General features: G+C 42.7%; 2 protein-coding genes across 2 annotated transcripts; one reads left to right on the top strand and one right to left on the bottom strand.

Moving 5' to 3' along the window:
• Positions 1-282: 282 nt before the first annotated feature.
• Positions 283-19190, top strand: timm23a (translocase of inner mitochondrial membrane 23 homolog a (yeast)). The gene is made up of 7 exons (XM_034194213.1): positions 283-644; positions 2566-2624; positions 2718-2811; positions 10253-10337; positions 10423-10481; positions 15116-15226; positions 18200-19190. The coding sequence occupies exons 1-7, from the start codon at positions 533-535 to the stop codon at positions 18340-18342; spliced, it is 663 nt and encodes a 220-aa protein (XP_034050104.1). The 5' UTR covers positions 283-532; the 3' UTR covers positions 18343-19190.
• Positions 18521-26458, bottom strand: zgc:112285 (uncharacterized protein LOC561476 homolog). Its single transcript, XM_034194212.1, has 5 exons — positions 26354-26458; positions 24702-24796; positions 24294-24574; positions 22718-22881; positions 18521-19607 (listed from the first exon to the last, which is right to left on the bottom strand). Exons 1-5 carry the CDS (start codon positions 26441-26443, stop codon positions 19428-19430), a joined length of 810 nt encoding a protein of 269 aa, XP_034050103.1. The 5' UTR covers positions 26444-26458; the 3' UTR covers positions 18521-19427.
• Between the last annotated feature and the right edge of the window lie 963 nt (positions 26459-27421).

Genomic DNA, 27421 nt, shown 5'->3' with positions numbered 1-27421 from the left:
ACATTTTTTGAAGGAGTTCGACAAAGTAAACGCTCTACAGCGACCCCTTGCGGGATCAGCGTTCACTGCTTCGTTGGGAAGTGGAAGAGGTTCTTTTTCAGCGTGAGGAGCAAAGCACTTATTAGCAGCTTATTTCCAAAAGGCAGTTCTGCTCAGTGCTAGTTGGGAGCTTGACTGCGATCCGTAACCGACCCAGATACTCGGCATCCCAGTGCAACCATTACGTCACCACCTCCCTCAATCACGTGCGATTTGTGTGATGTCACAACCCCGAAACGTAACCGGTTTTACGGCAGAACGTGGTGCTGCTGCTGGAGGTCAAGCTTGAGGAAAAGCGGAGAACTTTTATTTTTATTTTTGTCTAGACAGTAAAATTAGCAATATGTTTTAAAATTTAAATATTTTTGCCACTTTACCGTATTGTAGAATCCGAGGAATTGAGTGGGTCGCAGTTGCCGCTTGGTAGCATTGATAAGATAGCTAGCATTAGCCGGCTGCTGCTGCTGTCTCAGTGTTTTGTGACCTTTCAGCGATGGACAGCAGCGACAACACACAGGGAGGTGGAGTATTTAAAGCGGGTTTTAGCGGTATGTTTGGGGGCAGCGCTCCTGAATACTCCAACAAAGAGCTCGCTGGAGTTCCCTGTAAGTGTTGCATTTCTTCTTCTTGGTCATTAGCAGCTAGCTTAAATGCTACCAGTGCCTTCACATGAAACAACCAAGATGAGTATGTAGTGTAGTTTTTAAGCTTTAATTCAAGGGGTTTAATAAAAATACTGCTTTAACTATTTAGGAGTTACAGCTATTTGTATACAGTCGATGGGACATAAGTCGTTGGACAAAGTAAATATAAGTAATCCAGATCAGTTTTAACAATTAAGAATGTATATGCAAGTAGTATGGTGGTCAAGCAGTTAGTGCACTAAAGGGTGCCTTACACCTTTGAAAGTCCCTTGTGCATCCAAAAAAATTACACAAAAACACCTTTCTGTGTAAATTTCCAATGTCTCTTGTGCATGGTTTCAGTGTTGTAAAGACCAAATTTCTTGACAATCTATGCTTTCCCTGTACCACACTTCAGTGACCAATGCCATCCTTTGAGCATCTATTCAGTGGTGCTTCTGCCTCCTAGTAGATCCTTGAGCATTTCTTGGGGTGGGGGGACACTGGCATCTGCTATACGACGATATACATTTGGCTATATATGGAGTAATCAGGTGCTTTTCCATCACTCTTTGCCTAGCTGCCCAAAAAGAAACATCCCCTCTCCTATTTGGATGCAGAATCTTGAAAGTCATTTAGACATGAGTCTTGGGTTGCGCTGCCGTCCAAGGTGCTAAGAGTCGCGTGGAAATGCTTGCTGTGGGTCTGTGTTACATTATAGCGCTGCGCTCAATCTGGCACTCATCACCAGGGAGGTCTGTCACATCTGATCACACCTCCTCTCTTTAAAAGAAAAAGAAAAAAAATTGCATCAATAGCTTATCCAAGGTTTACTTTTACAGTAATGATTGATTGGTTGGATGAATTGTGCTTGCTGTTGCATTCACCTGTGGTAACCTGCATTGTAAGTACATCAGAAGTAGAGCTTTATAATAAACTTTATTCATAAAAATCACGGCAAACTACCCACATTGTTGTACGGTCATTGAGCATTCATTGGCTGACCATGGTGTCGTCTGTGTCTCCTTTGACCATCCTCCAACCTGTGCATCCCTTCTACAATTTTTTTTGAACATGCTCAAAAATTCATGGCGACCATTCGCCTGCTGAGCTTGTCTTTTGTGACCTAGATGTATACTGTGCCTTCATTGACTGTCCTGTGGTGTCCTCCCAGAGTTTCTGGTCATATGAGGGACTTCATCCCTGTGTAAGTGGGGTTTTACTTCCAAAACAGAAGGTTCCCGCTTCGAGACCATCCATGCCCATTCTCCATGTTATGTGGATTTGCATCCGAAGGAGCATCTGGCATTAAATGTCATGCCAAATCAACAAACAGAAAGGGAGAAACCGAAAGAACTTATTGTAAACAATAATCCTTGTATTTAGGTTTTTTTGATTACTTATGAGTTCTGGAGAAAATGACTGTAATGGTAAATGGACTGCATTCATATAGGGCCTTCCGTCTGCATCAGACGCTCAAAGCGCTTTACAATAATGCCTCACATTCACCCCGATGTCAGGGTGCTGCCATACAAGGCGGTCACTACACACTGGGAGCAATTGGGGAATAAAGACCTTGCCCAAGGCAAGGTCCCTTGGGCAAGGGCCCTTAGTGATTTTTCAGTCAGGCTGGGATTTGAACCGGGGATCTTCTGGTCTCAAACCCAACGCCTTAACCACTAGACCATCACCTCCCCCAATGTAATGTCGAAACAGTTGAGCGGAGCTTTTGTTCAAACCTTTGCTGAAAGTCTAAACTACAAGCACATCTTTAACTGTTTTATTTCACATCCATTGTGGTGGCTTACAGAGACAAAACTACACACATCGTCACTGTCTAAAGGCTTATGGATCTGACTGTGTTTATGTTACACAGTGTGTTGCTCATGTTGTGTTGTTTCAGTGACAGGAATGAGCCCTCTATCGCCGTATCTCAATGTTGACCCACGTTACCTGGTTCAGGTTAGTTGCTGCTTACAGTTTAACTGATTTTATCCCATAAATCCTGTGCTTTGTTGCATTTGTTCCACTCTATGTTTGAATGGTGTCTTTTAGGACACGGATGAATTCATTCTACCCACAGGAGCGAATAAGACAAGAGGAAGGTTTGAACTGGCTTTCTTCACCATTGGAGGCTCCTGTATGACAGGTAAGGACCAGTTGTGGTGTTGTTGGTCTGGACCCTGTTGTGCAGACAGATGACACATTAAAGGAAAAACTTGAAAAAGTGAGTGGAGAAATACATTGAATGCCCCTGTCTACAGGGTCCAACAGGTCAGTTAGTGGTTCAAATATGAAAATGATGTGAATTTTATGCGCTGGCCTCTACAGTAAAAATCTTAACCTGATTGAACACTGACATAATAATGAAAGTTTTACTGGATATTCCCATATTTATGGTTTTTCAGCCAAATGAGTATAATTTTCTGAACAATGAAAGCATATTTCCACATTTGTGCCAGTCCATTCTGTTTGCTTTGGATATTGCCGCGGCTGTCTTTGTACGTTTGCTTGGATTGATTGATCAGTTACAGTCTTGTAAACTTTGCATCATTTGCATTTGCTTCTATGATGTTGATTGGCTGGTGTGCACCACATGAACAATCGTGGTCCGACTCTTTAGCAAGAGAAGGGTTGGACAAAGTACTTTTCATTCAAAGCTTTTGAGTCATAATTGTTTTTCAAAAGCTGTTTGCAAATATACTGTTGGGCATTTCAGTCCAAAGGACATTTCAGATTTACCCGAGCAACCTAAAAGACAGTGATCTAGATGTGTTCGAAGATGAGTTTTCAGTTCATGCTAACAATGTGTTGCCGTTAGCAATGTAGACTAACTTAATGGAACCATTGCGCTTAATACAGTCCTGTAATCAATATACTCGTATAATGTTTGTTTGTCAAATAATTATTTCCAGTCTGTAGTTTTACATCAGATTTGACCAAATTTTGCAGCCCGATATTGACCCGAAAAGCAGCACAGTGTTTGAGTCTTCCATGCATTGAGCTCGAGTGTTATGAACTCAGCACTTCGTAGCACCTTACTAGCATATACCGTGGAGTCAGGGACAGCTAGCCTTGATACAATGTTATTGTTTGTAATGAAAGTGGAAACTGAGCAGTGAAAAGAAAAAGCACAGAATGGTATTGCAGAGTTCTAGCTAGTGCAAACTTACGTTACGGCCCGTTACGCTATAATTTTGGACCGTTACGATTTTCAGTACAGCGGCTGTAGTCAACCGTTTCTGCAGCGCGACTCCAGTTTGAAGCGTGAATCAAAGCAATGCTTTGATTCAATGGCTCATGGCTCTTTGATTCACTGTTCTTCAGAAGCGGTAAATCCGCTTCTTAACCCCTCTGAAAGCCATTAAAATATCATGAGTCACTTCTGTGTGTATTAAAGTCACTAACTGGGTCTCTTGTCTTGTTGCAGTTGAGAAACGAGAATCGTCCTCCGTTCCGTTGTCACAGCTTTAAACGCTGTGCGGCTCTCTGCCAAGACAGAGTCCGGTCGGAATTAGTAACTTCAAAACAAATTGCCGCTTTAAATAAAGTGACACCTCTTACAAACGTTGCAATACAGACAATAAACTACAATCGACTAAAACATTTTTTCCTCCCAAAATGAGACGTCTTGCATTCTTTATAAACCTGACCTGCAGCACAGCTGTAGAGCTGCAGCTCATATGTATGGAAAGACATTCATGCCAATAATAATGTCTGAAAGGAAATGCTTTTGACAAAAACTAACAGATTTTATTTCTGTTTATGTCCAGAGATCAAGGATCCACCACGTAGAGTTTATTATGTCCACAGTTTAAGGATCCAGTGACCAATTTCATATTTATTTACTTTAAGACTCAATAAAATGTTGTTCAATTTCAATTTAATCAGCTCATAAAGCACCAAATTACAACAAAAGCCGTCTCAAGGTGCCTCACACAGAACAGTTCAACATAAAAAATTAAAATATATAAATAAAATAAAAAATTCAAATACCTAATTAAAAACAGAAGTACAACCCCTGGCAATAATTATGGAATCACCGGCCTCAGAGGATGTTCATTCAGTTGTTTAATTTTGTAGAAAAAAAGCAGATCACAGACATGACACAAAACTAAAGTCATTTCAAATGGCAACTTTCTGGCTTTAAGAAACACTATAAGAAATCAGGAAAAAAAAAATTGTGGCAGTCAGTAACGGTTACTTTTTTAGACCAAGCAGAGGGAAAAAATATGGACTCACTCAATTCTGAGGAATAAATTATGGAATCACCGTGTAAATTTTCATCCCCAAAACTAACACCTGCATCAAATCAGATCTGCTCGTTAGTCTGCATCTAAAAAGGAGTGATCACACCTTGGAGAGCTGTTGCACCAAGTGGACTGACATGAATCATGGCTCCAACATGAGAGATGTCAATTGAAACAAAGGAGAGGATTAGCAAACTCTTAAGAGGGTAAATCATCACGCAATGTTGCAAAAGATGTTGGTTGTTCACAGTCAGCTGTGTCTAAACTCAGGACCAAATACAAAAAACATGGGAAGGTTGTTAAAGGCAAACATACTGGTAGACCAAGGAAGACATCAAAGCATCAAGACAGAAAACTTAAAGCAATATGTCTCAAAAATCGAAAATGCACAACAAAACAAATGAGGAACGAATGGGAGGAAACTGGAGTCAACGTCTGTGACCGAACTGTAAGAAACCGCCTAAAGGAAATGGGACTTACATACAGAAAAGCTAAACGAAAGCCATCATTAACACCTAAACAGAAAAAAACAAGGTTACAATGGGCTAAGGAAAAGCAATCGTGGACTGTGGATGACTGGATGAAAGTCATATTCAGTGATGAATCTCGAATCTGCATTGGGCAAGGTGATGATGCTGGAACTTTTGTTTGGTGCCGTTCCAATGAGATTTATAAAGATGACTCCCTGTAGAGAACATGTACATTTCCAGTCATTGATGATATGGGGCTGCATGTCAGGTAAAGGCACTGGGGGGATGGCTGTCATTACATCATCAATAAATACACAAGTTTACGTTGATATTTTGGACACTTTTCTTATCCCATCAACTGAAAGGATGTTTGGGATTTTTCAAGATGATAATGCATCTTGCCATAGAGCGAAAACTGTGAAAACACTCCTTGCAAAAAGACACATAGGGTCAATGTCATGGCCTGCAAATAGTCTGGATCTTAATCCAGTTGAAAATCTTTGGTGGAAGTTAAAGAAAATGGTCCATGACAAGGCTCCAACCTGCAAAGCTGATCTGGCAACAGCAATCAGAGAAAGTTGGAGCCAGATTGAAGAGTACTGTTTGTCACTCATTAAGTCCATGCCTCAGAGACTGCAAGCTGTTATAAAAGCCAGAGGTGGTGCAACAAAATACTAGTGATGTGTTGGAACGTTCTTTTGTTTTTCATGATTCCAGGATTAGGGTTAGGGTCAATTCCTCAGAATTGAGTGATTCCATATTTTTTTCCCTCTGCTTGGTCTAAAAAGTAACCGTTACTGACTGCCACAATTTTTTTCCTGATTTCTTATAGTGCTTCTTAAAGCCAGAAAGTTGCCATTTGAAATGACTTTAGTTTTGTGTCATGTCTTTGATCTGCTTTTTTTCTACAAAATTAAACAACTGAATGAACATCCTCTGAGGCCGGTGATTCCATAATTTTTGCCAGGGGTTGTAAAAGAATAAAACATAACAAAATAAAAACTACTCATAAGAAAGAGAATAAAAATAGGTTTTAAGTCTTGACGTAAAAATGTCCACGGACTCCGACTGCCTCACTGAGGGCCATGTACTGGCTAACCCAGAATGAGATTGCCCACTCAACAGTCTTCCACAGCCTTCTGGACATGATGAAGGGACTTGGGCTGTCGTACCTGGCTTTCCCCCTTCGCTCCCTCGACATTACCACTACCCTAAAATTTTATCCTAGCTCGAACCCTGGTATTGGATATGACAGTGACTCCCTAAGAAGAAGGCGTCATTAAAGGCTTCAAGTATCATACTGTTCTCTTCTTAGGGGTCAGCAGCGCACAGTCATACTTGCATCTCCTGGTCACATAATTTGTGGCACAATAATATAATATTCAAACTCATTTATTTTGCTTCTCCAGCAAGTAATATTATAGTCATTATTAACAAGAAACATAAATAGCTAGAACAACATCAAATTAACTACCACTTAGTTTAACTAGAGCACCGCACTCGTACAGCACAAACCTCTGACACTAGTTCCCAATTCCACAAATTTTTCCTTGTAAACAATTTTCAAGGTGAAAGTCCTGTTAGAAGTGACTTTTCATAAGCTAAAATATAATACAAAATATAGATCAAAAGGGCTTTTAGATGTTAAAATCAAATTTATGCTAAATCCGCAATATGGATTAGATGTGGATCAGACTTAGTCTTTTCATTGAGAGTGCCAGTTTGCACCTCATTGTCACAAATGAGTGATTCAGTCACTTTTGATTGAGATATAATGCAAAATGTACATCAAAAGCGCTTTGCAATATTAAATTCAAATGTATACAAAATCACCAATCTGGTTCAAACTTTGTCAGGTGATAGTGAGTGCCAGTCTGCACCTCACTTCAAATATGAGAGTGTTTGGCTCTGGTTCAGACTTTGTCAGGTGATAGTGAGTGCCAGTCTGCACCTCACTTCAAATATGAGTGTGTTTGGGGCATGTTTGATTAAGATAAAATGTAAAATATACATTAAATTTGGTTTTTAATGTTAAATTTAAATCGTTACAACATCTGTAATCTGGATCAGATCTAGATCAAACTTTGTCAGTCAATAAAGGATACCATCCTACATAAGGCTCTCAAATATGAAAGAATTCCAAGATTTTTCCTGACTTTGACCTATGACCAGCTCCCAATTCAGATCAGGGAGACAGATACCCTCTCTACTTTTAAGATTAGGCTTAAAACTTTCCTTTTCGCTAAGGCTTATAGTTAGGGCTGGATCAGGTGACCCTGGACCATCCCTTGGTTATGCTGCTTTAGACGTAGACTGTGGGGGGGTTCCCATGATGCACTGTTTCTTTCTCTTTTTGCTCCGTATGCATCACTCTGCATTTAATCATTAGTGATCGATCTCTGCCCCCCTCCACAGCATGTCTTTTTTCTGGTTCTTTCCCTCAGCCCCAACCAGTCTCAGCAGAAGACTGCCCCTCCCTGAGCCTGGTTCTGCTGGAGGTTTCTTCCTGTTAAAAGGGAGTTTTTCCTTCCCACTGTAGCCAAGTGCTTGCTCATAGGGGGTCGTTTTGACCGTTGGGGTTTTTCATAATTGTTGTATGGCCTTGCCTTACAATGTGGAGCGCCTTGGGGCAACTGTTTGTTGTGATTTGGCGCTATATAAAAAAAAAGTTGATTGATTGATTGATTGATTGATTGATTGATTGATATGACCTTGAAAATTGAGTCACCTCTTGCCTATCAAGATATGAATCCTCTGTAAACCTTCATAACAATATATGGAAAAATTGTGGGTTACAGGCTGTTCGCAAACAGACAAACAAACAAACGGGTGAAAACGTAACCTCCCCCCACAACTTTGTTGGTGGAGGTAATTGACTGCCATACTCAGGTCCATTCTGGCAGCATGTGCTGGTGCAGTGCTTTGCTGCATCCACAACACCACAGATTGATCTTAAAAATATTGTACATATATATTGTATAAATAAAAATAAATATTGTATGTATTTGGTTATCACTATTACGTAGTTAGTATTTGTGAATGTTGTGTTGAAGCTTCAAAGAGTAGATATCTTCATATAAACATTTGACCTCTACTTTTTTTAACATAGCTTTTTTTTTGATGGTGGTATTGAATTTTATATATAGAATTATATATTTCCACTACATCTACAGCCGTATCTTCAATCATGCCTGCTTGATACAAAAATGTTTTTTGTTTGTTTGATTGTTTTTATCATTATTATTATTCTTTAAAGTAGACCTGCATTGAAATAAATGCAGTCAGATCTTTGGACCAAAAAATTACTTATATTTACACATAAGATCCTTCTGAATGTAGTAAAGTAAATCTGCCAGCCCAGATCTGTCATTCAGCGGAGAAATCTTCATTTAAAAATGACAAATTTACAGCTAAAATTTAGCCCTCCGCAAAACTGTCATCACATCCGGGACGCTGCCGAGACGTCAAAGAGGTGACCCTATCCCAGCATGCATTGCGTACGCCAACTGTAATTTGTAGATTTACGTCAGTTTGCATCTCTTACAAAAGCACCTTTTTATTGTCTTATATGGAAGGATAGACTTTTTTTTAAAACTTCATACTGTCTTGCAGTATGTTTGGTGAGTATACATTTCTTTTATTTTTGCTTGAAAAATATTTTTGGGGACTTTTTCATACGCCCATTTGATGGAGTGGTGTCGCATTGAAAATCTACTGTCTTTTAGCCTCCAGTGTTACCGTCGCGGGGTACGGATGCGGGACCCGTAAACAATCCAAGTCATTAAAAGATACAAACGTCTCTCAGCGGCCACGGAGCTCTGCTGCTGCGATTACCGAGACTGTGTGGCGCTGTGGATTTTTCTGCAAGAAGTCTGTCCTTGCAGGCGGCCGGAGTGCTCCGCATCAAAACAGCGAGCGTAGTCTCTGGACTTGCTGCCAAGTTGGCCGCACCTCCATTCAGTAGATGGGGAGGTGGTGCCGGCTGCACAGCAGACACGGCGGCAGTGTGAGTGGCCCACTGCAGCATTTACCGAGCCCGCAGACTCAGTAAGCGCATCGGAGGCAGTGAGAGCAAGGCGTCGGGGAAGAACATCGCTCGCTGTCGATGTCGCCGCTGATCTGAGCATGCAGAGCTGTATCTCGCATTCATTGCAGCTTACTTTTGGATGTTGAAACCAGGATGTGTATAACAGTAACTACTAACAGATAAAATCAATTTCAATGCGGGATCGGACTGAAGGCGCGAGTGCTCCGTCTTCTGCCGCACGTCACTGCAATGTCCCGGATGTACAAACAGTTTTCACAGAGGGCCAAATTTTAGCTGCAAATTTGTCATTTTTAAATGGAGATTTCTCCGCTGAATTACAAATTTGGGCTTGCAGATTTACTTTACTGCATTCATAAATACATATCAGCTATTTCTTTCTGAGATCTGACCACATTTATTTCACTGCAGGTCTACTTTAACACACTTTGATCACTGCTGACAGATGTTGAACTGACATGTTAGATGGTGCTCTGCACTACCATCATCAAAACACCAAATAAGGGAATATCTTCTCAAAGAGTGGTGTTGCATCCCACCAATAGACTCAATGTAAAGATGCATTGAAGCTTACTATGACATTTAATATAGTTTTTTTTCTGTAATGAGTTTAACCTGTCTGTATCTCTTGCCAGCTGTTGTTCCAGACATGCACACACCACACACAGGCTGGTTGCTACCCGAACCAAACTCAAGTTTCATGTCAACACACAAACATGAATCAGGGTTTGGCGTCATGATCTTTCGGGTGGAAGAGAACCAATCTATTGTTATCATTATACATGGTCATACTTGTCTCACCCGTACTGTTTTTGTGGGCTACAGGAGCTACATTTGGTGCGTTAAATGGTCTGAGGATGGGTCTAAAAGAGACCAAAGCTATGCCATGGGCCAAACCTCGTAATGTTCAGTGAGTGTACATGCAAGAGTTTGATTAGTCAGTAGTTTTAATTTGACATATTCACCACAATGTTCCTCTTTTCTGTTCTCACTAGAATTCTAAACATGGTGACCAGGCAAGGTGCATCTTGGGCCAACTCATTGGGATCTGTTGGTAAGCCGTCGGCAACTGTCCTAGAGATTCTTTTCTTAAGTACAGTCAGGTCCATAAGTAGTAGGACAGTGGCACAACCTCTCCTGTACTGTTTAGTTGATTTCAGTGAACTTCACACAGTGGTATTGAACCACATGTAAACATGCATGAAGTAAAATAATTGTGGTCTGACATCTTTGAGGTTAGATAATTCGACATTTCTATTGAATTAATGCATCACAGGATATTGATCTCTGGGGCATAATTCCCGCTAAACCATTGTGGTGGTGCATGGAGACAAAATAACAAAAATTACCACTGTCCTAATAGTTATGAACCTGAATGTAGTCAATACGTTGTCTGAGATTGCGGTACATTTTTAATTTAATTAATTTTAATTTTTTGAATTAATTTAATTTTAATTAGCTTATAATGTGCCAAATCACAGCAAAAGCCATCTCAAGGCGGCTTACATAAAACAATTCAACATAAAATTTAAATAAATAATTAAAAATGAATTAAAAAAATTAAAATACATAAGTAAAAACAGAAGTAAAAGAATAAAGCAGATAAAGTAAAAACTATTCATAAGAAAGAGAATAAAAATAGGTTTTCAGTCTTGACTTAAAAATGTCAACAGACTCCGACTGCCTCACGGTCGCAGGAACACTATTCCACAGGGTGGGTGCATGATACGAAAAGGCTCTTTGACCCGCTGACGACTTCTTCACCCTGGGAACACAGAAAAGTCCCACATCCTGCGACCGCAAAGCCCGGGCCGGCACGTAAAGTTCCACCAGATTAACCAGATAAGATGGCGCCAGTCCATGAACAACCTTATAAGTCAATAGCAAAACCTTAAAATCTGCTCTCACAGAGACAGAGAGCCAGTGCAAAGATGCCAAAATGGGTGTGATATGTTCAGACCTTCTGCTACGTGTCAGAAGTCTGGCGGCAGCGTTCTGAACCAGCTGAAGACCCCTGATGCTGGACTGCGGTAACCCTGAAAATAGAACATCACAATAATCTAGTCTAGAAGAAACAAAAGCATGAATCAGGGTCTCAGCATCAGCCATAGACAGGATGGGACGGATCCTTGCTATATTTCGCAGATGGAAAAAAACAGTCCCTCTGTTTAAGAAGGGGGACCGGAGGGTGTGTTCCAACTATAGGGGGATCACACTCCTCAGCCTCCCCGGTAAGGTCTATTCCAGAGTACTGGAGAGGAGAATTCGACCGATGGTCGAACCTCAGATTCAGGAGGAGCAGTGTGGTTTTCGTCCTGGTCGCGGCACACTGGACCAGCTCTACACGCTCCATCGGGTGCTCGAGGGTTCATGGGAGTTTGCCCAACCAGTCCACATGTGTTTTGTGGATCTGGAGAAGGCGTTCGACCGTGTCCCTCGGGGCACCCTGTGGGGAGTGCTCCGGGAGTACGGGGTCCAGGATCCTTTGTTAAGGGCTATCCGGTCCCTGTACGACCGCAGCAGGAGCTTGGTTCGCATTGCTGGTAGTAAGTCAAACCTGTTTCCAGTGCACGTTGGCCTCCGCCAGGGCTGCCCTCTGTCATCGGTTCTGTCCATTATTTTTATGGACAGAATTTCTAGGCGCAGCCAGGGTGTAGAGGGGGTCTGGTTTGGGAACCACAGAATCTCGTCTCTGCTGTTTGCGGACGATGTGGTTCTGTTGGCTTTGTCAAATCAGGACCTTCAGCGTGCACTGGGGTGGTTTGCAGCCGAGTGTGAAGCGTCCGGGATGAAAATCAGCACCTCCAAATCCGAGGCCATGGTTCTCGACCCGAAAAAGATGCTTTGCCCTCTTCAGGTCGGTGGAGTGTCCTTGCCTCAAGTGGAGGAGTTTAAGTATCTCGGGGTCTTGTTCACGAGTGAGGGACGTGAGATCGATAGACAGATCGGTGCAGCATCTGCAGTGATGCGGTCGCTGTATCGGACCGTCGTGGTGAAGAGAGAGCTGAGTAGGGGGGCAAAGCTCTCGATTTACCGATCGATCTACGTTCCGATCCTCACCTATGGTCATGAGATTTGGCTCATGACCGAAAGAATGAGATCGCGAGTACAAGCGGCCGAGATGAGTTTCCTCCGCAGGGTGGCTGGGCGCTCCCTTAGAGATAGGGTGAGGAGCTTGGTCACTCGGGAGGAGCTTGGAGTCGAGCCGCTGCTCCTCCACGTCGAAAGGAGTCAGTTGAGGTGGCTCGGGCATCTTTTCCGGATGCCTCGCTGGAGAGGTGTTCCGGGCACGTCCCACTGGGAGGAGGCCCGGGGAAGACCCAGGACACGCTGGAGGGACTACATCTCTCGGCTGGCTTGGGAATGCCTTGGGGTTCCCCCGGAGGAGCTGGGGGAGGTGTGTGTGGATCGGGAGGTCTGGGCGGCTTTGCTTGAGCTGCTGCCCCCGCGACCCGACTCCAGATAAAGCGGAAGAAAATGGATGGAAGGAAAAAAGCAGTCCTAGTAATATCCCTGATGTGGAGGTCATGATAGATTTGATATCGGCCTGTAATTTTTCAATACACTAGGGTCAAGGTTAGATTTCTTAAGTAATGGTTTAATCACTGCAGATTTAAAACATTTCGGAACAGATCCAGAGGTTAATGACAGATTGATCATTTCCAGCACAGTCGGCCCAAGAGTGGGCCACAGGTCCTTAAACAGTTTTGTTGGTATGGGACCAAATAAACAGGTTGTGCTTTTTGTAGATGCCACAAGTTTCGTCAGCACGCCTAATGAAATACTATTAAATTCTGTCAATCTAGGTAACACCTCAATGGTAGTGCCCACCTCCATAGCAGGTTTTAATGGTTTGGCCAAGGCGTGCTGAGATATCGTCAGGCTAATATCTTCTATTTTCTTCTCAAAATAATCCAAGAAATCCTGTGCTGAAAAGGGAGAATAACTAACAGTTGGCTGCCTGTGAATAAGAAATGCTACCGTTTCAAAGAAGAACTTTGAGTTATGTTTAATGATCAAATCAGAATAACAGGCCTGCTTTGTGGCCAGTAGTGCATGCCTATAATCTAAAATGGCATCCCGCCACACAAGGCGGAACACCTCTAATTTGGAACGGCGCCATTTCTGTTCCAAACCTCTAGCCTTCTGCCTGAGGTCATGCAAGTAACCATTGAACCAAGGTGACTGTGCCTTGGGAGGGCATGACCTTAAAAGAGGAGGCGCAATCTTACCGAGTGTAGTTTTAAGCGCTAAATTTAGACTATCCGCAAGGCTGTCTACTGATTTAGCATTCTCCAGACTCAAAGCTAAAATATCAGTTAGTCTTGCCTTAAGTTCAGTCATAGTTGAGGGTTTAATACGACGCCGCTGTAGTAGACAAGGTTGTTCCACTAAACGTGGCAGCGTAAATGTAAACCTGATAAGTGAATGGTCTGAGACTACAGATTCGAGAGACAAGATGTGGATATTTGTGACAGCAAACCCACATGCAAGAACAAGATCCGGGGTATTTCCACTAATGTGTGTTGGGTCCTGAATGCATTGCTGGAATCCTAATGTATCCAAAATTTGCATAAATGATTTGCTAAGGGGATCAGAGGGCTTATTTATATGAATGTTAAAGTCACCAATAATCAAAATGTTATCTGCACTAGTTGACAAACTAGAGATGAACACACCAAATTCATCTAAGAAATCAGAATATGGGCCAGGGGGCCTATAAACAGTAACAATATAACATAGCTGAGCTCCAGTTTTATGACCCTGACAGTACTTAGCATCACGGGCATAACGGAGAGTCAGATGCTCAAAGGAATTATATTTGTGACCCCCAACACCTAATAAAGAAAACCTAGATTTGTAAATAATACCCCCGCCTTGCTTCACACCACGAGATACGTGACTAAATGTGTACGCTGGTGGACGGGCCTCATTCAGAGGAAGGAGAGTTGTGGGTTTGAGCCAGGTTTCACATAAGCCAATCATATCTAACCGATGATCCATGATTAAATCATTAATCAACAATGATTGAGGACAGTGATCTGATGTTTAGGAGACCCAGGGTAAGGACCTCAGTGGGGATGACAGTCTGACTGTTCAGAACCCGGCGAAGCAAGCCCAGGTTCCGAGAGCGCCACTGGCGCACATCAATCCGGCGAAGACGTGGACGGCTGGGCCGACAGTCCTCTGAGCCGACCAGCGGCACCACGCAGGCTTTAACCGGATCCACAAGGCGCCAGGGCAGCACAGATCCTACCAGAATTCTGTGCACAGCTCGTCCAGATGCCAAACAGAGCTTCAGCTTCACCAGTTGGCCACTTCATCTCCTGCGGTGAGGAGTGTGCTTTCGGCCGAAATGCAGCGCAGGAGCACGGCACAGAAAAGCTGGCACTTCAGATAAAAATGGGGGCGGAAAGTTCTGTCCACCCGCCGATAACTACACCACATCACGAACCGGGGGCTGGAGATCCAGCAGCGTTTGGCGATCATACACCTGCAGTGCCTCTGATTCAAAAACAGCATAAATTAAAAACAATAAAATAAACAGTTTGGAGAGCAGCAGACGAGCAGCCAGACACAACGGCGCCATCTTGGCACTCCCACATTATGCTTTGATTTCTCAGTTTATCACAGCTGTGTCTTGTGAAACCAGATGCTGACTAAAATTAAATTATTTTGTGTTTGCAGCTTTGTTGTATAGTGCTTTTGGTGTGGTGATCGAGAAGGTCAGAGGAGCAGAGGATGACCTCAACACAATCGCTGCTGGGACGCTGACTGGGATACTTTTCAAATCAGCTAGTAAGTCTCTTTTTTAGGTTCTGTTTTTGTGTCTTTCACCTCCATCACTTGCTAATGTCAGTGAGAACAAGTCAGCAAATGTTTCAGTTGGACTAGCAAGAATCATGGCGTTATCATTTTTAACTCTACGTATAAAATCCTCCACAGCACGTCACCCAAGTGAATAATTTTAATCTTAGTCAACCTTACAGCATGAGATAAATTTTACTCCCATGTTTTTCAGTGAGTTTGTCAGTTTGTGGGAAGTGTTTTTTTTTTTTATATATACTGTGTTCAGATTTTTAGTCACTGTGATCTCATTTGTCACTCCACCTGCAAATTTTACTCTAGATGTGGTTCCTGACACAACTTTGTGTACAAGGGGTGGTAGCCTTGAAATGGGGGATTTCTTTTTACGGTTCATCCGGAAAGTATTCACAGCGCTTCACCTTTCCACATTTTGTTATGTTACAGCCTTGTTGCAGAATGTATGAAATTCATTTTTTCTTCAAAATTCTACACACAAAACCCCATAATGACAATGTGAAGAAAGATGCTTTTAGATTTTTGCAAATTTATTAAAAAAAAATAAAAAAGAAATCACATGTACATAATTATTCACAGCCTTTGCCATGAAGCTCAAAATTGAGCTCAGGTGCATCTTGTTTCCACTGATCATCCTTGAGATGTTTTTACAGCTTAGTTGGAGTCCACCTGGAGTAAATTCAGTTGCTTGGACATGATTTGGAAAGGCACACACCTGTCTATATATAAGGTCCCACAGTTGACAGTGCATGTCAGAGCACAAACCAAGCATGAAGTCAAAGGATTTGTCTGTACACCTCTTAGACAGGATTGTCTTGAGGCACAAATCTGGAGAATGGTAGAGAAAAGTTTCTGCTGTTTGGGAGGTCGTAATGAACACAGTGACCTCCATCATTGACCTCCATCATAGACATCTGTCATCACTTTGGATCTACCAGGACTCTTCCCAGAGCTGGCCACCTGTCTAAACTGAGCAGTCGGGGGAGAAGGGCCTTAGTTAGGGAGGTGAACAAGAACCTGATGGTCACTCTTGTCAGAGATCCAGCATTCCTCTCTGACGAGAGGAGAACCTTCCAGAAGGAAAACCATCTCTGCAGCAATCCACCAATCAGGCCTGTATGGTGGAGTGGCCAGACGGAAGCCACTCCTTAGTAAAAGGCACATGGGAGCCTGTCTGGAGTTTGTCAAAAGACACCTGATGGACTCTCAGAACATGAGAAACAAAATTCTCTGGAAAGATGAGACAAAGATTGATCTCTTTGGCGTGAATGCCAGGTGTCAGGTTTGTAAGAAACCAGGTACTATCGCTACGGTGAAGCATGGTGTTGGCAGAATCATGCTGTGGGGATGTTTTTCAGCAGCAGGAACTGGGAGACTAGTCAGGATTGAGGGAAAAATGAGCACAGCAATATACAGAGACATCCTGGATGAAAACCTGCTCCAGAGTGCTTTTGACCTCAGACTGCAGTGATAGTTCATCTTTCAGCAGGACAATGACCCTAAGCACACAGCCAAGATATCCAAGGAGTGGCTTTAGGACAACTCTGTGAATGTTCTTGAGTGGTCCAGCCAGAGCCCAGACCTGAATCTAATTGAACATCTCTGGAGAGATCTGAAAATGGCTGTGCACCGACGCTCCCCATCCAGCCTGATGGAGCTTGAGAGGTGCTACAAAGAGGAATGCGCAGATCTGCCCAAAATAGATGCACCAAGCTTGTGGCGTCATATTCAAGAAGACTTGAGGCTGTAATTTCTCCCAAAAGTGCATCAGCAAAGTATTAAGCAAAGAGTGTGAATACTTACGTATACGTGATTTCTTGTTTTTTTGTTTTGTTTTGTTTTTTCTTAATAAATTTGCAAAAATTTCAAAAAAATGTTTTTCATGTTGTCATTATGGGGTGTTATCAGTAGAATTTTGAGAGGGAAAATTAATTTGCTCCATTTCGGAATAAGGCTGTAACATAACAAAATGTGGAAAAAGTGGAATGCTGTGAATACTTTCTGAATGCACTGTAAGTCCCTTTGAATTATTACCGTATTTTCCAGAGTCTAAAGGGACTTTCACACCGAGCGCACAAACACAGCGCACATGGCTCTAAAACCGATTATTTTCTGCGAGAAGCGTTGTCCCAACACCACGTCGCAATTTAACTCGCTGAAAATGAGCTTGTGCGCTGCTCCACCAGGAGAGCACACTGCTGTTTGACGTAGCTTTGCGCATTCAGTATACACGAGGCATCAGGCCAAAACACAGAAGACGACAGAGTGCAGAAATGTGTGACAGAGGAACGTCAGAACTGCTAATTTATACGCAGCAGTTTTCTAAAGAAAACTCTTACGTTTTTTTGTTTTGTTTTGGGTTTTTTACCTCAAGATTAGTTTCTGATTACTGTACATTTTGAAGTTAAAAAAAAACATTTCTTACAGTAGAAAACTTGTAAAAAAAAATCCAATTCTTTAGAAATCGTTGATGTTGATCTGTAAATTAAAACCATAACTTATCTGTTCTTGTTTCCGGTTAGATGACTTCTTCATTAACATGATAATGAACCTTGGACATTTATTTTTAGACAAAATAGCATGAAAAGTAGTAATGTGTACATTTTTAAGTTTGGTCGATTCATTCATATCTGTATTTCAACCAGGAAAAAAAGACACTAAATACATGCAAATATTTATGATAAACACAACAGGAGATGATGTAACAATGACTGCAGTGTGTCTTTTAATTAGGACTTCTCAATGACACAAGTTTTAAACAAACTGAAGTGTAACGTGTTTTTAAGTTAAACCAGTTTTGGTGGATGTGAGAAGTTTGCAGATTGTGCCTGAATCTACAGCCCCAAATTGAAATAATAGCAAATGATTTGCAGAAACTATAAATTGACTAACATGTATTTGTTGGTAGGTTTAGTATCCCTACACATTTGTTTGTTTGTTCCCCCCCAGGTGGTCTGAAGGTTGCAGTCCGCGGAGGCCTGGTTGGTTTGGCCTTGACTGGTGCCTACGCTCTCTATAATAACTGGGACCACCTCACTAGCAGAGCTTCCTCCTCCTCCCCGTACTCTTACTCTTCCTCCAAGCCGTACTAAACCCCGCCCACTGTGCAGCCGATCACCTGCAGGATGCAGAGAAAACAGACTCTGATGTTTGCAGGCACAGAGCCACTTTTCGTCTTCATGCTGAGGAGCATTCTGCAAGTAAACGTGTATCTGATAAAAGTGGACTCAGATTCTAGCGGAACTCCACAGATCCGTTTTTTTTTGTTGTTGTTGCCGATCTAATCTGGATCAGCATTGAGCACACCTGTGGTGATGTGTTCAGGTGTGCTTCAGTATGTCAGTGTTTATTGGAGACTTTTTTGGTGATATTTTTTAGAGTACTGTCAAATTAGTGCCATAAACATAGAATTGTGAGCCCACGTGACTTTATCAGGTAATCTGGCTGGTGTTTGTGGTTCACCGGGTGAGTGTCACTGTACTTTGTGGAGGGCTTTTTTATGTAATGGTCTCTCCACTGTGGCTAATACAGACCACAACACTTCCAAATTAAGACACCAGTAAAAGCCGAAAATGCTTACAAATGCAAAAAAACCGCCTTCATCAATTCAACAGGCCTTTGCTTCAGAAAGCTCTTGCAAATTTACACTTTTTTTTAAATCATAAATGTTTTGTTTTTCTCTTACATTAATTTGGAACGGTTGTTGCCTCTTATCAGCCGCTGTATCTGCCCCCCAAAGAAAAGAAAAATTAAAGTTGGGTTCTGCTGTTTTTACTTTGCCGTATTTATTGGAAAATATCTGCAGTGTTTACTGTTTGACTGCTGCAGACTAAATCTCGTACAGCGGGACAGTAACACTGTACTGGAAGTACGTGCTGTATTTGTGTCTCCTTCAGACCAACAACTATAATCAAAAATAAAACCAAATGTGAAGAATGTACTCTAGGATTTTACTTTTAACATGTTTTATTGTACAATTGTAGATGGGATATAAAACTCTGAGTAGTGGATGCTAAGCAGTGCTTTATAACAGTTTTTTTTAACAATGGTACACATAATGTCAGAAACAAGTGATAAAGTGATTGATGCACGACGTCCAAGTGAGGGGTTTCGTGGAAAGAAGGTAGCTCGGAGTCAGTAAATGTCCCAACAGGCGATGTGGAGCTTATGTCTGCTGTCAGTGCAGGAAGAAGTCCCTGATACGTGTTGCTTCAAGCCAGGGGATGTAGGCCGTGGTGCGGGTGAACACGCTGGGTTTGTTCTCTACAGTGCAGCCGATTGGACCAAAGCTCACGACGCCGTGCACCTCCCAGCGGTCTCTGCCCAGCTGGCACAGCAGAGGACCGCCAGAGTCTCCCTGTGGGGAGACGGAGGAACCAGCATCATCAGAGGGTCGTATCTGCAGTCGGTCTTAGGTCATAAAACTACTTTTTGTGCTGTCAGCTGTTCAGTACAGCCAGGTCGTAAGTATTTGTACACACACAATTTTTGTAGTTTTGTCTTGACGCCACTAAATAATCAAAATGTGCTTATAGTGCAGACCATTAGGAATTACGGCCTTTATTATACATAGTGCTTCTAATCTCAGAACCCATAAGTAACTGGAAAAACTCCCAAGTGTTACTAATATGATTCATATTTTCTTTGTTGCTATGATTGACTCGTGAAAATTCCAGAGTTGCTGAATATGTCTTGGACTTCGTTTACGATAAATCTGTCTGGCCTAGGCAGTATTCACAAACTAAGAGACCAGGCAGGAAGGAGATTAGTTAGGAGTGAGGGAAGCCACCCATAATTCTAAACTGGAGCACAAAGCTCCGGCAACACTAGCTTCCAATTTCACAAATTTTTACCTTGGAAATAACTTTCAAGGTCAAAGTCCTGTTAGAAGTGACTTTTCACAAGCTAAAATATAATACAAAATATAGATCAAAGGGCATTTCAATGTTAAAAAGAATCATATCTGCTAAATCTGCAATACGGATCACATGCAGGTCAAACATTGAGAGCACCAGTTTGCACCTCATTGTCACAAATGAGTGATTGAGGCACTTTTGATTGATATATAATGTGAAATATACATTAAATGGGCTTTTCAGTGTTAAATTTAAATGGCCACAAAATCTAATCTGGTTCAGATCTGGATCAAACTGTTAGTGGATAAAGAATACCATCTTACATCCATCCATCATCCATCCATTTTCTTCCGCTTTATCTGGAGTACTCTTAAATATGAAGGAAATTTTGTAGCTTTTTTGACAGATGAATTTTTGAAAATTTCAATGTTAAAGATATTTTTCCAAGATTTTTCTTGACTTTGACCTATGACCTTGAAAACTGAATCAATTCTTGCCTATCTGAACGATTTGGCGCTTTGCTGCATCAGATTTTTCCAGAAACTGTGAGAGACCTCCAGGTGGACACCATTCGGAAAATTCAGATGGCTTTCAGCGATGATTTTATGGGGATTACACAGATTAAGGAGTGCTCCAGCCGGTTTAAAGACCGCCCACAGCAGCTGAGAGCGCGGCGCACTCCAAGCGCCGATCGACAGGCTGACACCCCGCTGAAACAACCAGATCATTTCCAACGTGAAGGCTTTGTTGATGCGGGACGTTGTCTGACTTCCACAAAAAAAGGCAGAAGGCGTGGACATCAGCACTTTTTCGGCACATTCCACTGTTACAGGAGTTTTTTCATGGAAAGAGGAGCGGAGGGATGCGCCACTGTGCCGCTCATGGCGCGGCACAAAACCACCTCCGTGTTGGTCTCACAGGACGGCTTTCAGATGGCTTTCGGTTGCTTTTCAGTCGTGTGAATATCCGAGAAATTGTGCATGAGCTGGACATGCCCCAACATCTCCTGTGAGGCTTCATCACGGCGTTGCTTTGCGCCATGCGGAAACGTCCCGACGCGCGGAATTCCTCCGCACGTCTGTCTCAATGTGCCGAAAAAGTGCTGATGTCCACATCTTTCGCAATTTCTGTGCTAGCCAGACGACGTCCCGGATCAACACAGCATCCAGTTTAGAAATGAACGGCACATTCCACTGTTACAGGAGTTTTTGTCATGGAACGAAGAGCGGAGGAATTCCGCGCATTGTGGCGGAGCCGCATGGCACAAAGTAACGCCGTGATGAAGCCTCACAGGACATGTTGGGGCATGTCCAGCTCATGCACAATTTCTCGGATATTCACACGACTGAAAAGCAACCGAAAGCCGTCTGAGCCATCTGGTAGCCGTCCTGTGAGACCAACACGGAGGTGGTTTCGTGCTGCGCCATGAGCGGCACGGTGGCGCATCCCTCCGCTCCTCTTTCCATGAAAAAACTCCTGTAACAGTGGAATGTGCCGAAAAAGTGCTGATGTCCACACCTTCTGCCTTTTTTTGTGGAAGTCAGATGACGTCCCGGATCAACAAAGCCTTCACGTTGGAAATGATCTGGTTGTTTCAGCGGGGTGTCAGCCTGTTGATCGGCGCTCGGAGTGCGCCGCACTCTGACGCTGTGGGTGGTCTTTAAACCGGCTGGAGCACTCCTTAATCTGTGTAATCCCCATAAAATCGTCGCTGAAAGCCATATGAATTTTCCGAATGGTGTCCACCTGCAGGTCTCTCACAGTTTCTGGAAAAATTTCAATTCAATTTATTAATTTATATAGCGCCAACTCACAACAAAGTCGCCCCAAGGCGCTTCACAAAATTTGATGCAGCAAAGCTCCAAATCTTTCAGACATTTATTCGCAATAAAAATCCGACGAGAGGGGTGGACCACTGCTCACACAAAGCCTGCTCACAGGCGAATGACGCAACTGACAGGTGTGAAAAAACTCACGCATGCGCATGAAGGTTCAAGCTTGGCTGATGCAGTCACACGTGATTCAAATCCATATGGTTTTTGCAAAAAATAAAAAGGTCTGATACTTTTCTAACAGACTTCGTATATGAAAAATTGTGAGCTCCAGGCAAACAAACAAACGGGCAGTAACCTGCGGAAGTTATGAGTTGTAGGCCTCTGGCTATGATTGCTCAGTTTGTACTGTGCAACTTTTGTCTGCTGCACTATCGCAGCTTCATGGAATAATGAAGCAGAGAAAGATTTTCATACAACACATCAAATCTAGGCTTGTGTCTCCCATGTGTTTTCTGGGAAAACTGTAGTTTATAAAGTTTTTTTTTTAAAGGTGAAGATGTGTAATTGGTGATGCAACAGACAAGATGCACTGTGTATAATTTCTCCAGCAATAAATTCCTTCAGGTTTGTCAGGTGTCTTGATGGCTTCGCTCACTCGCTCAGTTTTTGAGTCTCTGTAAATGGCTCTAACTGCTATTTTTATTAAATCCACTGGATTAAAGTTAAAAGTCTACAATCACAGCTTTTCATCAACATTGTCTTGGAGTCTAAAAGCAAAAGTAAAACATTTTGTTACTGTCTAAATACATATGGACCAGACTGTAGCTCAGGTCTACCTGGCATGCAGCAGGAGGATCCTCTGTGTCTTTGAACCCAGCACAGATCATTGAGTCTTGGACACGATCACCCCAGAATTTCTTCTGCCGACAGGTCTTGAAGTCGATGATGGGCAGACGGGCTTGATTCAGAGCTTCTGCCAGTGAGACATTCTCCTTTCCACCTGAAACACATTTAAGGACCTCAAACCCACAGAAAACTGCATTTAAATTCCAAAAATGCTTCTTTAAAAGTTGTTTTTAATGTCCCACCAGTATAGGTTAAGACATGTTATACTGTAGGTAGTAATACACACACTGATGTGCCAAATAGTGGAAAGTTCACATTTAAAAGGTCCAGACTGTTGCCAAATTTGCTTAAAATGTGCAAGTTTTGATTTGTGGCCACACCACTCCAGTGCATAGCACTAGAAATTTTGTGTTTATACTATGACTACTATGTGGCGCACACTTCGCTGTGATATTTTGAGACATTGGAAAAGCGTAGGCATGGCCCCTGTAACATGCAGTGGCGGGTCTATCCCCTCAAGTGTGTTAACGCAAAAACAATAAATATTGAAATTCAAATTAAAAGGGCAAATACTGAGGATGAACCCATTAAAACTGAGTGAAATTCAGAGACTTCGGGTATGGCGTTTGGAGAGTAGACGCGTATTCGGCTCGCTCCACTGCACTGTTCAATTTTTTTTACCTTGCAAACCTCGCACCTTTTGCTTGGAATTCTGATCACCAGCAAAATGTCCAAGTAAGTCCAGACGCTTACGACGGAGCTTAGCTTTCTGCTGGAAGACCACAGAGCTGAGCTGGCTGCGGACTTTAGGCCTTCTTTTGAATGTTTGTCATCCAAACTGGACAGTGTCCAATCTGCAGTGCGTGACCATGGTTTATGTATTAATTCTCTTGAATCCGTGCACACTGATTTTGATCAGCGTTTGGACCAGCTTGAAGCCGAGTACTCTCCACTGAAAAGACGGCGAGTGTTTAAAATCCAAGATGACAGACCTGAAGGAACACAGCAGCTGACAGAATGTTCAGATTGTAGGTTTACCTGAAGCTGTTGAGGGTTTGCGCCCTTCTGCTTCCCCCCCCCACTCCTCGTTAATGTTTTTGAAGCAGAGGTGCTATCTTCACTGCTGGAGTTAGGGCGCACCAGAGGTAGCTCCTAAACCAGCTCCCAGAGGAAAACCCCAACCAGTTATTCTGCGCTTTCATAGTTATCAAATGAAAGATCTGGCGATTCGCAAGGCATGTAAGAAGGGTGACCTGACCTACACTGGACATAAGATTTGGCTCTATGAAGATTACAGCCCCACAGTGGTAAGACAGCATGTGGAGCGCAAGAGAGCCATGTCGGAACTCTACAAGTGGGGATTCAGGCCTGCACCCCCATACCCAGCCAAACTGTGTATTACTAATGGGGGAGAGGAAGTGGCTTCAATCTGCATCAGATGCCAATAAGTTCATAATTAACACACACACCCCCATTATCCTTTAGTGTGGTTGTTGTTCATGACTTCTTCCTTAGTTTTTCCTGCCTTTTCTTCCCCCATTATCTCCCCTTCGAGCACATACTCACCTCTGGTGTCCCCCCAGCCGGTGACCCAGCAGTAGTGTCCTGGTCTGAGGCTGGTCTGCTTGTGCGGCAGACAGGCGTAGCGGATGAAGTTGGAAGGGAGGATATCTGTGGCAGCTTTCACTAAGGCGATGTCGTAGTCCAGCTCGCTGTGTGTGGGATAATGGAAGTTTTCGTGCCGGTAGATTCTCTTCACCGGAAAAATCCTCTCTGCATTCTCTGAACGCTTTAGCTGGTGCTTCCCGAGGATGACCCTCCAGCTTCCAGCATCCTCGTCTTTACCCCTGAGAGTTTGATGGCATAAAGTAAATCTTTGATGCTTGTCATTTTGTTGTTCATAATTTACCTAACCACTTGTTGAGACATCAGTGTGCTCATGTTGCTTTGCTTGTTTCAAAATGGGCATCTTACTTTTGGAAACAGTGAGCAGCGGTGAGAATCCAGTTCTTGTGGATGAGAGTTCCTCCACAGACATGGATGTAGTGTTTGCTTCCTCTAGGACGAACCTAGAATAGATCAGCCAGACAGTAGTTTATTCCACCTTTGTTGTCTAAGATGTGCTCATAAGCATTTTGCAGATTGTACAATTTCATTGAGGATGTGTTGAGGATTATACCCTATCCCCCAATCAAGTAGTCCTGTATGTAAGCTCTGGCTTGATAAAGCAATAATGTAATAATCTTAATGAGTCTTACTGTATCCTGGATGCCAATCTTACCTTCCAGACAGACAACAAGCCCACCCCCACATCGTGATCTATCTGCCACAGTCAGGTGAAACATGGGCGTCCTCTTGCCCTGTGGAATAGTCAACACCTGCATGCTGGATCAAGCCCAGAGAAAAGCGCCACACGGCCAAAATGTCGTAGTTGACACTTCCCTCGATGCAAATAGTACTACTCATCTGAGTCTCCTTAAATAACCCTTCATTTGACACAAAGTCGTTCCAGTGTACCCTTAGATCCTCCAAAGAGACTTAGTACCGAAGACATTTAGCCATCTTAGGTCACTGATTGATGTCTAATTCTCACAACTATATAGTGAGACAAAAAACATCAGGACTCGAAAGACTTGGATCTTAATTCTCCTGCGCAGACACCAGCATCACCAAATGCCTCTGTCCACGAACCCCATGACTCCACAAGCTCTTCTCAGGTGTCTCTCGATCTCAAAGACCGAGGAACCAGACATAAATGTCACTGCCAAGATAAGTGAATGTCTCTACATGTTCAACATTTTCACCACACACAGATACTTACACTTCTGATGGTTGAATCCAAGAAATCATTGAAAGCCTGGATCTTAGTCATGATCCAGAACATTTACAAACTGACACTCCGATTTCTCACGCAGCTGTTTTTGACATAGTGAATAAAGTTACCTAGAAGACCCTTCATTACATTAGATTCTTCCACCAGTGCCACATCTGTCTTACAAAGAAATCTTGAAAAATTGTACTTGCTCAGCTTCTACATTTATCTGTTTCTATTCCAGGTTATACCCAACCTTTTCACCAAGATTAGAGACCCTATTTAATTTCTCAACTAAATTTAAAATTAGGTGGTTCTGGTGCCTTAAACCATCTACGTCTCTTTGCCATCATTGACTTGGCGAACATGCCATTAGAAGTGTCTGCAAGCACGAGAGGATCCTTATGGAGGTAAACGTGTCTATGTTTATCTCACTAAATGTAAAAAAACAATTTAAGATGAATGGATTGGATGTGAAGGTAAGTGGCTAACTGTATATTCAGGTCTTCTTAAAACAGCCGTTTCAGCCTACAACATCTAAAAATAGAGCCTGGCTTGAAAAATGCTGGAGTTTCCCTTTAAGGGTGACATTAGTAAATTTTGGTATTCAGTGTTTCAGCGTTTCCCATAATGCCGGCTGCCTGTGCTTCCCAGAATGCACCGCGGTGCCAGCAGAGTTCCGCTGTCTCACAGCACATGTAAACAAGACTTCAGGGTCTCCAAGAATAAAGGTTGGGAACCACTGTTCTAAGCAGTAACTGTTACTACATGAGCTCTGGATCCTCAAGTTACTTTAATACAAAGACAGATTTACCTGCAGTGAGACCTGCCACGGCCAAGAGTGAGGTCTGGCTTCATTTCCAGAGATGATCCTCTCTGCCATGTTTGGCTTAAAGTAGGCCATGCCACAGTCCTTCGGCCAGTCTGCCAGAAGAGACAAAAAACAAAACATGGTCCAGATGGAGGGTACATTTAAATATATATACATTTGTACATTTGAAGAGGATGTCTTCGGAGGTTTTAAGTGTATTTGCCCTCACCCAGGTGAAGGATTTTGTGTTGTGGTTGTTGTCCGTGCGTCAGTGCGTATGCAGCCACAGGCGGGGTTGCCTGGCTCAGCAGCAGCAGCAGCAGCGGGAGGAATGGAGCAGGTCCTGGTCCAGGCATCACCTTCTACAGAATCGCTGGCCGGCACACATCCTGTGCTATTTATACCGGGCAGTAAGCACACATGCACAGGTACACAAAGAATGAGCCGTGTCACAACAAAAGCCAAACACTGGATTGTTCTCCCATAGTGTTGGGCTTCAACTGCCACTGAAGAAAATAGGATTTTGGGGGAGTGGGTCCCATCAGCAGTTTAACATACATGCATGCTCACTGACTGTACGTATACAGCACACTGATGTGCACACTTGTTTACATGTTATGGCACCGTGTCACCTGACTTAAAGCAGTGACATCATGACCCAGAAGTGACCTTTACCCCAGCTCTCAGCGCACTCTTGCAGTCACGCGTTATAGTCCACCAGATAATAGAATATTTACAGAAGAATCCTGCAAATGGTGATACAACCACCAAATTTGGCAAAAAATACACCTTAGACATTGCTCTTTTGAAAAAAACTGACTGGCCACTTGAATTTTTAAGAGGCAGCCAAGTAGGGGTCAATTGAAGAATTACACAGGGGTCAAAATATAAAAATGCTCCAGTCATATTGAAAATTATTCCACATTATTTGTCTAATTGTAAAGATTCCAAAAAGGTATAGTTTTGAGTATCTATGACTGAATTCTCTAGAGTTATGGGGTAAAAACACAAGAACAGTGACAAAGTTCAGTTTCAGTTTGTACAGGGGTCAAAAGTTAGAGTTTCTCCAGT

Source organism: Thalassophryne amazonica, chromosome 18 (assembly GCF_902500255.1).
Source record: "Thalassophryne amazonica chromosome 18, fThaAma1.1, whole genome shotgun sequence".
Lineage (NCBI taxonomy): Eukaryota > Metazoa > Chordata > Actinopteri > Batrachoidiformes > Batrachoididae > Thalassophryne > Thalassophryne amazonica.
Note: the sequence above shows the minus strand (reverse complement) of the source record. Positions and strands in the feature narration are given on the sequence as shown.

What these genes read in the sequence shown, in the direction of transcription:
- timm23a (XM_034194213.1), top strand. Translation starts at nt 533, where the DNA reads ATGGACAGCAGCGACAACACACAGGGAGGTGGAGTATTTAAAGCGGGT. An exon ending in AGAGCTCGCTGGAGTTCCCT is followed by an intron (nt 645 to 2,565) that starts GTAAGTGTTGCA and finishes GTGTTGTTTCAG; the next exon opens with TGACAGGAATGAGCCCTCTA. An exon ending in TGGAGGCTCCTGTATGACAG is followed by an intron (nt 2,812 to 10,252) that starts GTAAGGACCAGT and finishes TGTGGGCTACAG; the next exon opens with GAGCTACATTTGGTGCGTTA.
- zgc:112285 (XM_034194212.1), bottom strand. Translation starts at nt 26,443, where the DNA reads ATGGCCTACTTTAAGCCAAACATGGCAGAGAGGATCATCTCTGGAAAT. An exon ending in CGTGGCAGGTCTCACTGCAG is followed by an intron (nt 24,797 to 26,353) that starts GTAAATCTGTCT and finishes GATCTATTCTAG; the next exon opens with GTTCGTCCTAGAGGAAGCAA. An exon ending in ATCCTCCTGCTGCATGCCAG is followed by an intron (nt 19,608 to 22,717) that starts GTAGACCTGAGC and finishes GTCTCCCCACAG; the next exon opens with GGAGACTCTGGCGGTCCTCT.